Raw genomic sequence first — 18,431 nt, 5'->3', positions numbered from 1 at the left:
CTATAAAATGATAAAGTGTTCATCTAACATTGGAGAGAGTGACAGGCTGGCATTTTTTTGAGTAATTAAAGACCTGCATCAATACTTAGCTTATCTTCGGACTTTTTAGTAGAACACAGCACCCTGATAGCCCAAGTTCTTTTGTGCTCAGACTAAACAGGAGCCCTGTTTCCTTTGAACAGGAAGGGGAGCTCTGCCTTAGAGTGCCTGGTAGGAGGCAGAGCACCCTGCCACATGATGTGGGCATGTGGGCGATGGGCTCCCCATTGGTAGTTTCTTGGCGCTCTGGGATGTCCTGACATTGCCAGCTGGATTGGAGGGATTTGGAGAACAGGAAATAAGCTGCTGGGAGATAAGGCGGGCAGCTATGAATTGTAGATGAGAGAGGAAATGAGAATTCTAATCCACGGAAACAACATTAACAGTTTGACTTTATTTTTAAATGAAGAATCATTGGAAAGATTTCTTTCTCTAAATTAGGGCAGCTACCTGCCTATTCTGTTACACCAGTTAGAACTCACAGCAAAGGTGTGGGAATGGGACTACATTTCTGTTTACTGCTGCATCTGCGCTGATCAAGAATTACAAAAACATGAAGCCTGTGAGCCTTTTGTTTATTCAACAACTACTGCGTTGTCAGAAGACCAAGAAATCTTTAGAGTGAAAAATAACTTTTTTGCCTTTGCTCTTTTGTGTCTGTTTCATGCTATGACTCTGCGGGCTCTTTTCGTGAAGAAGAGGATTTTTATTATTGAGGTTAACTTAATATGCAACCATGCCTGGCAATGGATGTTAAAGGAAGAAAGGCAGAAGTACAGAAAATGTTATTAAGCTTTATTTTCTAAAATACGACACCTTGTCAAATGTTATTTACAGGGAAGATCATAGCAGATGAATGGTCTCTGTGTTAACTTAAGGAAATCATTTAAAAACCGGTCAGTTGTGAATATCGTGTATTTAGTTGTCATATTCCATCCCGTGGTGGCCATTCTGAAGTACATCAGTGATTGTGGACTTGAATGATGAATGTGTGTCTTATAAAGGGACCAAAATGTAGCTGCATGCACATTAGTGGATTGCAGTGCTTGGGCCAAATCACTGGATCTGAAAGAGGTTTATGAAGTTGGCCTTTATTGACTAGAAATTCTAAATTTTATGACACATTGAAAGACTTCGGTTGTTGATGGTACTGGTTTTTTTTAATTAGATCAGTATTTTTTTTAATCTTTGATTTTTTTTTTTTTTTTTTTTATTCTCAAGTTAGTTAACATACAGTATAGTCTTGGCTTCAGGAGTAGAACCCAGTGATTCATCTCTTATATATGAGCACCCAGTGCTCATCCTGAAGAGTGCCCTCCTTAATGCCCGTGACCCATTTAACACCCCCTCCACTCCCATGAACCCTCTGTTTGTTCTCTGTATTGAAGACTTCACTCATACGTGGGATTTGAGAAACTTAACAGATGAACATAGGGGAAGGGAGGGAAACATAAGGTAAAAACAGAGAGGGAGGCAAACTGTAAGAGACTCTTACATAGGGAGTTTTTAAAACTGGACTTAAAAAAATGAATCTGGGTTTGTTTCCCCCCTCCACCTGTGTGTTCCCCTCCTGTGTATGTTCACAACTCTAAGTGCACATAGAGCAGCGCTGTGTTCTGTTTAGTGAACTGAACTCCACGAGCACAAAGATGTCTTAATCTCCATCCTCAGCACCTGCAGTTCATAGTAAGCAGGCAGGCAGAGTTGGCTGTTGTTAAAATGCCTTTGGGCATTGAAAAGAACCTTCTGGACATAGTTTTCAATAACCTTTTTATAGTTCAAAGATATGGATCATAACTTCTAATTACATAGTACTCTTTGGCACAATACACTCAGAATTACTGTAGTGTGTCAGTATTCAAAGGTGAGCCTGCCCCTGTCCCCCTTCCGCGGGTGCACAGCTCAGTGGGGAGGCGTGCACGTGGACCAGTAGTTATGGTGGATGGTGCACGTGCTGTGCTTGCAGAGCGTGAGCAGAGTGGGGCAGCCGGTCCAGCAAAGAGAAAGCAGGACCATGTGCCGTGGGCGTGGGTGGCGTCAGCATCCGTGAAAGCAGACTCTGGCGTGGGAACCATCAACGAGGTAAGATCTGCCGGGTGATTGCCAGGCTTCCAAGGAGTGCAGCCTCACAGCTGTCTTTAATTTTTTGCAGTTTTAAAAGAGAGCTACAGTGTCTTTACATTTTAGGTGGCCAGTAATTTCTTCTTGGATTTTATTATGCATCTCACAACAAGTGCTGATGCCACCAACTGTGGCAGACCAGGGCTGGGGGGCCCTCCAACTCTCTGATACCTGAAAACCAAATTAAAGACTTAAAATCAGGCATGCCCTTGGCACAGGTTTGAGAAGGGACAGGACTTTTGTGTTAGCCTGTGGTTTGGACACAGGTGGGTGTGAGAAGGGGTCTGAACATTGCAGAGGTCCTTGACAGTCTGTCCTTGGCCTTGCTTGCTATTTTTTTATTTTATTACTGTTTTCTCAATGTTTATTTATTTATTTTGAGAGAGAGCACGAGTGGGGAAGGGGCAGAGAGAGAATCCCAAGTAGGCTGTGTGCTGACAGCGCAGCTCGATCCCACAAACCATGAGATCATGACCTGAGCTGAAATCAAGAGCCAGACACTTAACTGAGCCATCCAGGCGCACCCCTCCCCTTGCTTGCTATTTTAGAATTTGGGGAATTCGTTTACTGGGTGTGAAGTCCTGGGGGGAGACAGGGGATTCAGATCTTTTCTTATGAACAGCAGCTGCGCGTTGGGTGGTTAATGACAGTGCTCATTTGACTGTCACAGATCCGTGTATGTCTGTGCATCCGTGGATGTGCTGACCCCCAGATGGAGTTTTAGCTTCCTGAGCATGGGGTCCGGTCTTCTCCATCTTGGCATTGATCATATAGTGTCACACAGCCTGAACCTAATAAGTACCAACCACATGTCTGACCGATCGAATGAATTCCTCACGATCACCAGCATGGACCAGTCAGGTGACACTCAGAGTTTACCACAGTGAAGGCAGGGTATTGGTTTTGTGGCTCATGGGCACCCAGGACCTCTTCATAGGCCTGTGTCCTTACAGGTTTTATTGGGCTCTTTGAGTCCTGTCCTCAGTCTCCTTGGGCATTTACCTAATCCCACAGACCACCTCCCAGAGGGTCCACCTTTTGGGTGAGGGAGTGATAGTCCAGAAAGACGGGTGATTTGTCCAGGTTCAGAATTTTTAAATTAAAAAATTAATTTGTCATACTCACAAATGTTGAGGCTTATAATTTCATATTTCCTCTCTGATAAAGTACTAAGTAGCTTAGACGTTTCAATGATTTTTTCTAAATTATTCAGATACTGAACTATTCTTGTACTTGTGAGAGGCAGGACTGAGTCCAGATGGGCTCTGGATCCTCTGCTTTTCTAGCAGCGGGCATTTTTGTGTCACGGTTTATGGTTTGCTCAGGGCTATTTTTCAGGAAGCCTCGTCATGGGAGTCCCGTTTCCTGAGTCTCTGCCACCTGTGGGCCATGCCCTGTCCCCTCTCCTAATCCCCACACCTGCCCTCAGCCATTCATTCCCCTTGACCGTGCCTCCTCTTTAGTTCTGAAATCTCGTCTCTTTGGAGACATACTCCTGGCCCTCTGCTTTAATCCCTGTGGTAAATATCTTCTTGGCTGTTTTCTAGGTTGTGCTGGTGAGGTGGAATGAGCCGTACCAGAAGCTGGCCACGTGTGACGCAGACGGAGGCATATTTGTGTGGATTCAGTACGAAGGGAGGTGGTCCGTGGAACTGGTCAACGACCGAGGGGCTCAGGTGAGTGGGCAGAGCCACTCCCAGTGAGACATTGCTGGAAACAGAACACAGAGATGGAAACTCTTTCCAGAAACCGGTAGAGTAAAAATAAATGAAACAGAATCCTGCTTTTCGTTCCCCCCGAGTATATCACTTGATGAAAAGAGAAAGATCTTACTTCTTTATTCAACTATTCTGCTGTTGTGAAAACTCTCCAAGTTTTAAGCTTTAATTAAATCTGTGAAATCATTTTTTTTCCATTTGTTGTTGTGATTACATGTTAAATTTGGATCCTCTGAAGTGCTTACGGCATATCACTTTTGTGCTCCCTTTGAAAGGTACTTGCTGTGTGTTGTAATCTTCATAGTTCTCTCCAAGGGAGCTCTTGTGAGCCATTCTCACAACCTGCTTGTCAAGCTGAGTTTTTAACACTCTCTCTGTCAGGTTTCAATTAGCGTGGCCACCTGTTGTCACCCCTCAGCTCTTCCTTTCTCATACAAATTTGTCTCTGCTCTGAGGAAAACAGGTGCTCCAGGGACTCCCTGCTGAGCTGTGCTATTTTTAAACCTGCTCCATAGATTCTTCTGGCTTATGGTACAGATCTGGCTCTCCCACCTCCCCCCTGTGATGATGGGCCACATGGAGCTCCTCTTCTCGGTTGCTTAAGGACACAAGTCCCATCCCTGGGATTTGACCGGAAATTGTGGCTTTGGAACCAAGTCCTCAGGGGACCTTTCTCCATGAGGGCTTTCTCAGACTGTTTTACCACTCCAGGGATGGTTTCCCTGTGACTGCCTTTCTATACATTGCTCAGGAAGTGGATTCTCACCCTCTTTTCCCCCATCTATCGCTTAAATAAGCTGCGAGACCCCCAAGTTTGAAAGATACACCAATGAAGTGAAATGACAGAAAATTGCAAGGAACAAAGATACTATTAGCGGTTACTGTTACAGCTAAGGGTCTTTGTAAGTTGTCATCACAGAAGACAAATCTACCACTAGGTAAAATAGAACATTCTTTTTTGTGTGAGTTTATTTATTTGGTAGAGTAAATGTAATAATTTTGACTGACTCTGAAAAGGCCTTATGAATTCCCTGTACACCTCCATGGAGTGAAGAAAGGAAGAGGTATATCCTGCCCTCTGGTGACTGACCAGCCATTCTGAAATAGAGCCACAGCTGGGGAAATCTCCATGACCATGAGAAGTTCATGTTACCTAGAGGGGAGACATTGTGGTCAAGAGCATGAGCTCTGGAGTCAGACCACACGAGTCTCACTCTATTATTTCTTAGTAGGAGATCCTTCATTCTCTGTGCCTCAGTCTTCTCATCTGTAACATAGGGACTCACATGGTACCTGCTTAGAGAATCACTAGGGGGATTAAATAAGATTAACCGTAGAAAGCACTTATAACACTGTTGATGATCGTTTTTCCCCACATACTGTTCTTGTGCCTGTCGTATTATGAGGTACTACTACTTCGTAACCCCTGACCACAGAACATACCCGCCTGTAAATAGTAGCCATAATGTCATCACCAAAGACTAGCTTCAGGCCTTGAGGCAGCAAGTCTTGATGGCTTTCTGTAAGGTGGAGACTTCTCTGAATTCACCCATAAGGGTCTCTGGAATGCTATAATTCTCCCATCCACCAAAGCGTGAACTCTTTTCCTTAGGCCCAGTGATTGAATTGGATGTGTCTTCAGACTTTGGATGACTACAGTTCTCTAAAGCATTACTCCGAGAAAGACCTGAAGAGGAGCTAGGACAAAGTCCAACTAAGTGCTTGTCTTTTCCATGTGTTCTCTGTCAGTCTTCCCAGGAACCCCATTGAGCAGATGCTGTTCTCAGTTAATAGAAGAAAAAACTCAGGTCAGGGAGGTTGAGCAAGTTGCCCAGGAAGTACATGGGTGGTAAAGCAGAATTTGAACCCAGTTTTGAATCCAGAACACTCTGTCACACTATCTTCTTCTCAGACAAGAAACTTTTTTCTCTTTTAGCAGAAATGCATGTATTCATAGTATATCCAGAAGAGCTCAGACTCCATTACCATCAGAGAGTCTAGCCCCACCAGCCAAGCCTTGCTGTCACCACACTGTTTTCTCCCGAAAGCAGCCTCTCCCGGGACGAAACCTTCTGTCATCTCCATATAGCAGCTGTGTGGTTTCCACCGTCACCATATCCCTCAGCTTTTCTCTTTATTGAGAATTTGGCATAAAAAAGCATTTTAGACACAGGAAAGGGAGAATGAATTCAGACCTGGAGGTGAATGAACTTCTGTGGACCATAGAACACCGGAACCTCCTGGAATCTCACAAATGTCTGCCCCTGCCATATTCAAAAGTAATCACTATATCTATGATATGATCTAGATTTATATATAATTTTGCTGTCTGGAACTCTGATCCCTCAAACCTCGAAACCCGCTAAGCAGTTGTCAGCAGTAAACACTTACATCTGGGAAAGGTTTCGCTTCTTTGAATTGTGTTGGCATCAGAATTTATCTGAGCAGAGAAACACCGTGCACTGGCGATGTTGAATCACTGATTGAGGAAGTAGTGGCTGGCTGCACCTGAAACAGAACCTGGTGGGAGGAAGGACAGTTTCGTGGCTGGGAAGACGAGGATCCTTGAAATCTGCTCAGAAAAAAAGAATGCTTTTTAGAGGGAATGACAGGTGATCCACGTCGCCCAGCGTGACTTGTACTGTCACAAAGGCATCAGACATTCGGCAAAAGCTAAGTGATGCTTTAACAACTTCTTTTTCAGGAAATGATTACGAGTCCTTTATTTCAAAAGTGAGTCTGGAACAGTGTGTGCATTGTTGTGTAAGATCAGTCACCAGGCGTGGCCGTGTCCCGCACAGGTACTGGCCACTGTGATGAAAGCTGCCTCGGGCTGAGGTCTGACCAGGCTGGTGCCGAGACACAGTTAATCCACGTCTGACAACACGTTCCGTGAGGCAAGAGCCCGCAGGCCTGTGCCACTGAAAGGCAGCTAGGAGGGCGGCTTCCTGCTTATTTTCTTTACAGCACTGGGTATCAGTTCCCTTGTTTTTGTCTTTCCAGTTGTGGTATATTTTTACCACCTGTGCTGACCTAATTCAATAAACCCAATTCATTCATGGAAACATCTTTTGTTATCATTTTCTGTGACTGCAAGACTGGTGGTGTCTTGGCGAAGCTTCTTTTCACTGGCTAAACTCTTCGCCCTCTACTAGGATGTTTTTCTTTTTAGTACGGATCTCTTCCAGGATAAATGAGTCAGAATGCTTGTAAATAAGTAGCACTACACTTGAAAATTGAAAAAACCTTAAATTTTATTGCAGAATTCATGGGTTGTCTCTAGAAAATGTTTTCAGTTCTTAAGAAAAACTACACAGTGTAGTTAGTTGAAACGTAGGGTCAGTGAAACCAGGGTCCCGAGTTCACCCTGGCAACCCGCTCTTTTCAGCAACCTCAGGCCAGCTGTTCAAGAGCTGTCTTACAAATCCATGCCGTTGTCTCGGTGGGGACATGCTAACCACTGAACACCAACCTATAACCTCTGCTGGGAAAACAGCAAATGTTCGTGTCCTTTTGGTGTTTGTTCATTTATTTTATTTTTATCTGAAATGTGATATATCCAGTAATGTCACCGATTTTAAAGAAAGTTAAACATTTCCAAGTAAAAGCAACCTATAACACTTTTATGAATGAAAAGGTAGATGTAACTCTAGAGATTACCAGGTAATCAAAGGTAATGAAAAGATGCCTAGATAATTCACTGGGAGGAAACAATAGTCTTTTTTTCAATTGAGTTGTAATCGGCATATAATGTTATATTAGTTTAAGTATACAATATAATGATTTGATATTTGTACAAACGGTTGACCTTTGAACAGCTGCAGTTTGAACTGCACAGGTCTCCTTACACATACATGGGTGTTTTTTTTCCCCCAACAAATACAGAACAGATGGAAGGGGCGGGGCAAGCTAAGATGCTGGAGTGGTAGCAGGACCCTAGGCTTGTCTCATCCCTCAAACACAGCTAGATAACTATCAGATCATTCTGAACACCCAAGAAATCGACCTGAGGGCTGATAGAACAAAGTGCATAGCTAAAGGGAGAGAAGAGGCCACATCCAGGAAGGTAGGAAGTACAGAGACATGGTTTGGGGGAGAAATGGGGAGAAGTGGATTGCGGCGGCTGCAGAGGGGAGGGAGCCTTGGTCGTGGAGAGAGGTGAGAAAGAGAGAGAGGGGAAGAGGAGTACACAGGGGATCACACAAGGAAAACACTTCCCCAGAGCCATTGGTTGGGAAAATGAGAGGCTGATTTTCGTGAGTTTTTGCAACCAACTCAAAGCCTGGAGTTTCAGAGGTCCGTGACGTGGCTAGGATAGAGCCCTGAGAGCACTGCCCTGCTCCTGGAGAGAAGGCAGGCAGGTAACTCGGGGGCAGATGGCATGGTGTGCGGATTGCCTAAGATTCACAGGGAGAGACTGTTCCCCCTTCTTGGAGCACATCTGTGAGTGGTGGCATTGCCCCTCTGGGGACAGAAGAGCCCGGCGGGTGCCATTTCCCTCTCCCACCCCTCAGCATAGGCTCAGAGACACCTGCTGAGGGTAGCTAACCTGGACACTGACTGTTTAACCTGCTTTGCTCCAAATCCTATGCCCTTGCACTCTGATGTCAAACTGCCCTTCTGGGTCAAACCTGCATCGGTCCCAGGGCAGCAAGACCCTTCCCCAGAAGAGCAGTGCAGGTCCCTGTCATGCCAGGTCCTTAAAGTTTGGAATTTAAAATTTTTATTTTTGGGAGAGAGATAGAGACAGAGTGCAAGTGGGGGAGGGACAGAGAGAGGGAGACAGGATCCAAAGCAGGCTCAGAGCTGTCAGCACAGAGCGCAATGTGGGGCTCAAACTCACGAACCATGAGATCATGACCTGAGCCAAAGTCAGACGCTCAACTGACTGAGCCACCCAAGTGCCCCTAAAGTTTGGAATTTTAAAAGTCAGCAGATTTGGCTGGAATAGAGAGCCCAAAGTGCACTGTGCTGCCCTAGGCAGGCAAGCAACCTGGACACAGACAGTGTGAAAACAGTGATCTGGAAAATGCCTAGGACACACGATAGGAAATTATTCACTCTTCTGAGAGGGCTTTCCTGAGAACAGCAAGTATGGACCACCCCCCTCTTGGAACAAAGGACCTGGCTGGCGCCATTTCCCTCCCCTGTCCCTCAGCATAAATCAACTTCACTGAAAAGCACAGCACCAACACTGGCTGACTAACCTGCTTAGTCAGCCAGCCCTGCCCCTGTGCTCTGCAAGTGTGCCTAAGGATCAGTGCAGCGGGCCCCTTCCCCAGAAGACCACCAGAAACCCCCACTTGCATCATGTCTTCTGACCATAGAGTTCTACAAGGCTTCAGTTCTAGTAGAAGTAGCATCAGGTCTCATTTAACAAACAGACCGGGCACACCTAGTTCAGACTGGCCACACTATGGCCAAAGTCCAAACACTGCCCATCTACAGAGGAGAGCCTCTGTAGCTGACTGACCTGAGGGATAGAGAAGCCAGAACGCAGCAGCAGACTACATGCAACACACACCAGAGATACTTCCTGAAGCGTTAGGCCCTGGACATTACGTGACCTCTTCATAAAGCCATTACTCTCAGGAATAGGGAACATAATGAGCTTTTCTAACACAAAAAGAAGACAGAGACCTAGACAAAATACGAAGACAGAGGAATTCATCCCAAAAGAAAGAACAAGAAAAGGTCACAGCTAGAGCTGTAAACAAAACAGATCTAAGTAATATGCCTCATGCAGAATTTAAAGTAACAGTTGTAAGGATACCCTACCAGGCTTGAGAAGAGTATGGAAGATACCAGGGAGACCCTTACTGCAGAGATAAAAGAGCTAAAATACAATCAGGCAGAAATGAAAGATGCAACATCTAAGATTTGAAACTGACCAGATAGAATGACCACAAGGATGGAAGAGTCAGAAGAACAAATAAGTGATATAGAAGATAGAATTATGGAAAATAATGAAGCTGAACAAAAGAGGGAAAGAAAAACTGTGGATCACAAGAGTTGACTTAGGGAACTCCATGACTCCATCAAACATAATAACATTTGTGTCATAGGAGTCCCAGAAGAAGAAGAGAGAAAAAGGGGCAGAAGTTTTTTTTGAAGAAATCATAGCTGAAAACCTCTCTAACCTGGGGAAGGAAACAGACATCCAAATCCAGGAGGCACAAAGAATTCCCAACAAGATCAACAAAAGCAGGCTAACGCCAAGATATATTGTAGTTAAGTTTGCAAAATACAGTGATAAAGAAAATGTCCTAAAAGCAGCAAGACAAAAGAAGTCCCTTACTCACAAGGCAAGTGCTATAACATTGGCAGCAGATCTTTCCACAGAAACTTGGCAAACCAGAAGTTCAGCCCACTGAATGGGAAAAATCTGCAGCCAAGAATACCCTATCCAGCAAGACTATCATTCAAGATGGAAGGAGAGATGAAGAGTTTCCCAGACAAACGAAAACTAAAGGAGTTCGTGACCACTAAACCATCCCTGGAGGAAATATTAAAGGAGACGCTTTGAGTGGGAGGGAAAAGACCAAAAGTGACAAAAGACAAGAGAGGACCAGAGGAAATCTCCAGAAACAGCAACAAAAAAAGTAATAAAATGGCTCTAAGTACATATCAATAATTATGCTGAATGTAAATGGACTAAATGCTCCAATCAAAAGACAAAGAGTGTCAGAATGAATTTAAAAAAGACCCAACTATATGCTGCCTACAAGAGATTTGAGACCTAAAGACATCTGTGCATTTAAAGTGAGGGGAGGGAGAAATATTTATCATGCAAATGGATGTCAAAAGAAAGCCAGAGTAACAATACTTACATCAAACAAACTAGATTTAAACCAAAGACTGGGGTGCCTGGGTGGTGCAGTTAGTTAAGCATCCGACTCTTGATCTCGGCTCAGGTCATGATCTCACGTTTCTTGAGTTCAAGCCCTACATCAGGCTTTGTGCTGATGGTATGGAGCCTGTTTGGGATTCTGTCTCTCCTTCTCTCTTCCCCCTCCCTGCTTATGCTTTTTCTCTCCCTCTCCCTTCCTCCTTCCCTCCCTCCCTCCCTCCCTCTCTCACTCTCACTCTCTCCCTCAAAAGTAAATAAATAAACTTAAAAACCAACAGACTGTAACGAGTTGGAAAAGGGCACTAGATCATAATAAAGGGGACTATCCAACAAGAAGATCTAACAATTGTAAATATTTATGACCTCAACTTGGAAGCACCCAAATATATAAAACACTTAATAACAAACATAAAGGAATTCATTGATAATAATACAATAATAGTAGGGACTTAAACACCCCACTTATAGCAATGGACAGATCATCTAAACAGAAAATCAACAAAGAAACAATGACTTCGAATAACACACTGGACCAGATGGACTTAACGGATACATTAAGAACATTTCATCCTATAGCAGCAGAATACACATTGTTTTTGAGTGCACATGGGACATTCTCCTGAATAGATCACATACTGGATCACAAATCAGCCCTCAACAAGTACAGAAAGATTGAGATCCTACCATGCATATTTTCAGACCACAACACTATGAAACTTGAAGTCAACTACAAGAAAAAAATTGGAAAGATTATAAATACATGTAGGTTAAAGAACATCCTACTAAAGAGTGATTGGGTTAAGCAGTCGTTCTTTAAATAATGAAAACACCACACTCCAAAACTTTTAGGATGCAGCAAAGGCAATCCTAAGAGGCAAGTATATTGCAATATGGTCCTACCTCAAGAAGCAAGAAAACTCTCAATACACATTCTAATCTTATACCTAATGGAGCTAGAAAAAGAACAACAAATGAAGCCTAAAGCCAGCAGAAGGTAAATAATAAAGATTAGAGCAGAAATAAATGATACAGAAACTTAAAAAAAATGGAGGAACAAATCAATGAAACCAAGACCTGGTTCTTTGAAAAAATTAATGTTAACTGATAAACCCCTAAGCCAGTCTTATGAAAAAGAAAAGAGAAAGGACCCAAATAAATGAAATCACAAATGAGAAAAGAGAAATAACAACCAACCACACAGAAATACAATAAGAAAATATTATGAAAAATTATATGCCAACAAATTGGACAATCTGGAAGAAATGGATAAATTCTAGAAATATAAGCAATATAAATATAAAATTTATATTTATATTGCTAAATATAAAAGCAATATAAAACATATAAAAAAGTGAAACTGTAAGAAATAAAAAAAACTTGTACAGACTGATAACCAGTAAAGAAATTGAATCTGTAATCAGAAATCCCCCAACAAACAAAAGTCCAGGGCCAGATGGCTTCAAGGGAATTCTACCAAACTTTTAAAGAAGAGTTAATACCTGCTCTTCTCAAACTATTCCAAAAAATATAAATGGAAGGAAAATTTCTAAACTCATTCTGTAAGGCCAGCATTATCCTGATTCCACAACCAGACAAAGACATCACTAAAAAAGAAAACTACAGGCCAATATCCCTGATGAACATGGATGCAAAAATTCTCAACAAAATACTAGCAAATCGAATCCAACAGTACATTAAAAGAATCATTCATCATGATCAAGTAGGATTTATTCCTGGCTGCAAGGATGGTTCAAGATTTGCATTAATTAAAGAAAGGGTAAGAACCATATGATCCTCTCAAAAGATGCAGAAAAGCATTTGACAAAGTACAGTATCCATTCATGATAAAGACTCAGCAAAGTAGGTTTAGAGGGAACATAATAAAAACCCACATCCTCATCCTCAATGAGGAAAACCTGGAAGGTTTTTCCCTAAGGTCAGGAACAAGACAGATGTTCACTCTCACCATTGTTATTTAATATAGTACTGGAAGTCCTAGCCTCAGCAGTCAGACAACAAAAGAAGTAAAAGGCATCCAGATCGACAAGGAAGATGTCAAACTCTTACTATTTGCAGATGACATGATGTTCTATATGGAAAACCCAAAAGACACTACCACAAAATTGCTGGAACTGATATATGAGTTCAGTAATGTCACAGGATACAAAATCTGTACAGAAACCTGTTGCATTTCTATGCACCAATAATGAAGCAGCAGAAAGGGAAATCAAGGAATTGATCCTATTTACAATTGCAGCAAAAACCTAATATACCTAGGAATAAATCTAACTAAAGAGGCAAAAAGATCTATACTCTGAAAAATTATAAAACACTGATGAAAGAAAGTGAAGATGACAGAAAGAAATGGAAAAACTTTCCATGCTCATGAATTGGAAGAACAAATATTGTTAAAATGTCTGTACTACCCAATGCATTCTACACATTTAATCCAATCCCTAGCAAAATACCACAACCATTTTTCACAGAGCTAGAACAGACCATCCTAAAACTGGTGTGAAACCACATAGCAAAGCAATCTTGAAAGAGAAAAGAAAAGCCAGAGGCATCACTTCAAAACTGTAGTCATCAAGGCAGTATGGTTCTGGCATAAAAACATACATTGATCAATGGAGCAAAGTAGAAAACCCAGAAATGAACCCGTAACTATATGGTCAACTAATCTTTGATGAAGAAGAAAGAATATCCAGTGGAGAAAAGACAGTCTCTTCAACAAATGGTGCTGGGAAAACTGGGCAGCTACATGCAGAAGAATGAAACTGGACCACTTTCTTACACCATACACAAAAATAAACCCAAAATAGATGAAAGACCTAACTGTGAGACAGGAAGACATCAAAATCCTAGAGGAGAACCCCTTTGACCTTGGCTGGGGCAACTCCTTACTAGACATATCACCAGAGGCAAGGGAAGCAGAAGCAAAAGTGAACTATTGGGACTTCATCAAGATAAAAAGCTTCTGCACAGTGAAGGAAATGATCAACAAAACTAAAAGGCTTCAGTAAGGGTGAATATATTTGCAAATGACATCTGATTAAGGATTAGTATCCAAAATATAAATATAAATAAAGAACTTATCAAACTCAACACCCAAAAAACAAATAATCCAGTGAAGAAATGGGCAAAAGACATGAATAGATACTTCTCCAAAGAAGACATCCAGATGGCTAACAGACACATGAAAAGATGCTCAACACCACTTATCATCAGGGAAAAGCAAACCAAAACTACAATGAGATATCACCTCACACCTGTCAGAATGGCTAAAATTAACAATACAGAAAACAACAGGTGTTGGTGAGGATGTGGATAAAGGGGAACCCTCCTACACTCTTGGATGGAATGTATACTGGTGAGGCCAGTCTGGAAAACAGTGTGAAGATTCCTCAGAAAGTTAAAAATAGGGGTGCCTGGGTGGCTCAGTTGGTTAAATGTCTGACTTCAGCTCAGGTCACAATCTCACGGTTCATGGGTTTGAACCCTACGTCAGGCTCTGTGCTGACAGCTCAGAGCCTGGAGCCTGCTTCAGATTCTGTGTCTCGCTCTCTCTGCGCCTCTTCCACTCATGCTCTGTCTCTCTCTGTCTCTCAAAAGTGAATAAACGTTAAAAATTTTTTTTTAAAGTTACGAATAGGTCTACCCTACAGTCCAGTAATTGCACGAGTAGGTATTTGCCTAAAGGATACAAAAATACTGATTAAAAGGGATACGTACACCCCAATGTTTATAGCAGCACTATCAACAATAGCCAAAGTATGGAAAGACCCCAAACGTCCATTGCATGGTGAATGAATAAAGAAGATGTGGGGAGTGTGTGTGTGTGTATACATATGTATAATATACATACATATATATATGTATACGTATATATATATGTGTGTGTGTGTGTGTGTGTGTATATTCCACACACACAGTGGAATACTACTCATTTACCATTACCATTTGCAAAAACATGGATGGAACTAGAATACATTGTGCTAAGTGAAATAAATCCATCAAAGAAAGACAAATGCCATATGATTTTAATCATATGTGGAATTTAAGAAACAAAACAGATGGAATAGGGGGAATAAAAAAGAGAGGCAAACCTGAGAACAGACTCTTAACTATAGAGAACAAACTGAGGGTTGCTGGAGGGGAGGTGGGTAAGGGGATGGGTTAAATTGGTGATGGGTATTACGGAGGGCACTTGTGATGAACACTGGGTGTTGTATATAAGTGAATCACTTATTTTACACCAGAATCTACATGAATCACTAAATTCTACACCAGAAACTAATATTACACTGTATGTAAACTAATTGGAATTTAAATAAAAACTTTAAAAAGAAAAAAAATATACGGTACTTTAAATGTATTTTCTGTTCCTTATGATTTGGTTAATAACATTTTCTCTAGCTCACTAGATTGCAAAAATACAGTATATAATAGGTAAAACATACAAAATATGTATTAATTGACTGCTTTTGCTATTGATAAGGCTTCTGGTCAATAGTAGGCTATTAGTAGTTAAGTTTGGGGGAAGTCAAAGTTACACATGGATTTTCAGCTTTGCAGGGCATCAGCAACCCCTAAGCTCTTAGTTGTTCAAAGGTCAACTGTATTGTGAAAGGATCACCGCAGTAAGTCTAGGTAACATCTGGGGAATTTTCTTTTTCACAAATGGTGCTGAAACAATTGCATATCTGTATTTAAAAACAAAAACAAAACAAAACAAAAAACCACCTTGATTCTGACCTCATACTCTACACAAAAATTAACTGTAAGTAAATCACAGATATAAATGTAAAAACTAAATTTCTCTGTAAACCTTGGGTTTGAAACCTTGGATTAAGTAAAGATTCAATGGATTGGACACAAAAAGCGTGAATCATAAAAGAAAAAAAAATATTGACACTGGACTTCATCAAAATTTAAGATTTTCACTTTTTGAAAGATACCATTAAGCAAATGAAAAGGCAAGCCACAGAGTAAGAGAAATTATTTGCAGCACACATATCTTATAAAGGATTGTATATAGAATTTTTATAACAAAATAAGGTTGGAAGCTTATATATATCCATATGTATGTAGACATATTGTATACATCTATGTGAGTATTCATACATACACATAACACATATATATGAGTGGATGGGGAATAGGTACACATAGCAAGGAATTTGAACAGACATGTCCCTAAAGATGATGTGCAAATGATCAATAAGTACATGAAATGATACTCACCGTGACTACATTGGAGAAATGCAAATTAGGAACAGTGTCCTACCACTGCATACTTACTAGAATAGCTAAAACAAAAGAGACTGACAACACCAAGTGCTGGTGAGGAGTGAACCTACTAATGCTCTCATACACTGTTGCAGGGAGTGTAAAATGGCATAACCACTTTGGAAAATAATTTAGTAATTTCTTATGCATTTAAACATGCTTACCATATGATCTAGCAATTAATTCCACTCTCAGGTATTCACTCAGGAGAAATGAAACCACGCATCTACCAAAGGTCTTACACATGCATGTTCATAGCAGTTTTATAGTAGCCAAATACTGGAAGCAACCTAAATGCCTGGCAATTTGGGTGGATAAATAAGTTGTGGTATATTTATATAATGAAATACTACTCTTCATGAAAAGGAATGAACTGCCGATGCACACAAGAATTTAGAATACTCTTAAACTATTGTACTGAGTAAAGGCAGAAATACACAAAAGTGAGCATACTATACAGTTCCCTTCATGTAAAATTCAAGAAGAAGCAACTAGTGAGAGAAATCAGATCACTGGTTGCCTTGAACCAAGGATGAGCATAGGGGATTGACTGCTGAGAACTTTATTTAATGTATACAAATTATAGCTCAATGAAGTTGATTTTTAAAAAGATAATAAATACTATCATCAGCTACTTGCCAACAATTTGGAAAACTTACATGAACTGGAAAAAATTTTTTTAGTAACTTAATAGAACTGACTCAAGAGGAAATAAAAAGCTTAACAGCTTGACTTGTACTAAAACTACTGAGTACATTGAAGCAATGGTTAAAAATCTTCCCACAAAAAAATTCATATGCATAGGCATGTTATACCCAACTTTCATGCAATAGGCTATCCCAGTTTATATCAATTGTTCCAGGCAGTGGAAAAGGAAGGAGTACTCTCCAACTCATTCTGAGAGATCAATATAACTTTGAGAAATCCAGATACAAAGACATTATCAAAAAGGAAATCATAAGTTTGTTTCACTCATGAATACAGCTGTAGAAATTCTGAACTCATCAGTAAATCAACTTCAACTGTGTGTATCAAAGACAATACTTCATCTCCAGGTTGGGCTAGTTGTAGGCATGCAAGGGTAGTATAATTTGAGGAAGTCAGTAGAAGCAATTTACTTCATTAATAGATTAAAAGATTTTTAAAATGGGCTTATTTGAATAAATACAATGAACGCATCAAACAACACCCAAGTCTGCATAATTTTTCCAGTTAAATTATCATTATTTTTTACTTTAGAGAGAGTCTCTAGAGAGCATGAGCAAGGGAGAGGGGTAGAGGGAAAGAGAGAGAATCTTAAGCAGATCCACGCTTAGTGTGGAGTCCGATACAGGGTTTGATCCCATGACCCTGGGAACATGACCTGAGGCAAAATCAAGAGTCGGATCCTCAGCCGACGGAGCCACCCAGGCACCCCTAAGTTATTTTTTCATTTTGATTAAGGGAATATTATTAGCAAGGCTGAGTACGGTATATAACCAAAAACTGAGAACTTTCCTATTTTGATAGGTGACCCAGAGACACTAATGGCAAATCTGTTACCATAGGTGGGAGACCATAGAACAATGGTAAAAAGCAAGGACACTGGATCCATACAACCCTGGGTCATCCTTAACACTGCCATTCACCTTGTGTATGATCAAGGATAAGTTACTTATCCCTTCTGTGTCTGTTTTCTCTGGAAAATGGGCATGATAATCCCTCCCATGAACAAAGCTTGAAGAATTACCATGTGTGAAACACTTAGCTCTCTTCACTGACACTTGCTTTTCAAATGAAGTCTTTTGTATTATATGTTAGTGTTACAGTACATATGATGTATTTATGCACTGTTCTCTTTAAGACCATCTAACTCTTAGCCAAAGGCTAAGTTAATGACTATAGCCTTTGCTAAAAGTGATTTCCCTTTCAGATTAAGTGACATCTTGTGTCTATGTGTGTCTCAAAGGTGAGTGATTTCACATGGAGCCACGATGGAACTCAAGCACTTATTTCATATCGAGATGGGTTTGTCCTGGTTGGTTCTGTCAGCGGACAAAGACACTGGTCATCTGAGATAAACCTGGAGAGTCAAATCACATGTGGCATATGGACTCCTGATGACCAACAGGTAAAGCCTCTTGATTATGGTGTGTAATGAACGTTAAAACCATGTGAGCTGAGGAGGAAATGAATTGATTGCATAAAATCATATAGGGAAGGGAATGGGGAGGGGGAAGCTGACTCAGAAGCCTCTTAAAGAATCACAAAGATAAACAACAGTGAATATGTCCAGGTAAAAATTAAAACTTTAAGTGAACCATAGATGGGAGAAATAATATTTCCCACCAAATGGTAAACACTGAGTTAACATTTTAATTATGGAAAATATTCATACAGATGTACTTTTTTCAAAATTTTTTTATTTATTCTTG

General features: G+C 40.9%; 1 protein-coding gene across 2 annotated transcripts in view; it reads left to right on the top strand.

Annotated features, from left to right (window-relative positions):
- The window catches only part of TULP4 (TUB like protein 4), a 242,569-nt gene that overhangs the window by 156,029 nt on the left and 68,109 nt on the right, over positions 1 to 18,431 (top strand). For both annotated transcript variants that reach the window (XM_053904314.1, XM_053904313.1), the window contains exons 4-5: positions 3,708 to 3,836; positions 17,966 to 18,127. In XM_053904314.1, the coding sequence (XP_053760289.1) occupies positions 3,708 to 3,836; positions 17,966 to 18,127 (291 nt within the window). The remainder of the gene's footprint in view (positions 1 to 3,707; positions 3,837 to 17,965; positions 18,128 to 18,431) is intronic.

This window comes from Panthera pardus, unplaced genomic scaffold (assembly GCF_024362965.1).
Source record: "Panthera pardus isolate Hobbes unplaced genomic scaffold, ASM2436296v1 HiC_scaffold_17, whole genome shotgun sequence".
Lineage (NCBI taxonomy): Eukaryota > Metazoa > Chordata > Mammalia > Carnivora > Felidae > Panthera > Panthera pardus.
Note: the sequence above shows the minus strand (reverse complement) of the source record. Positions and strands in the feature narration are given on the sequence as shown.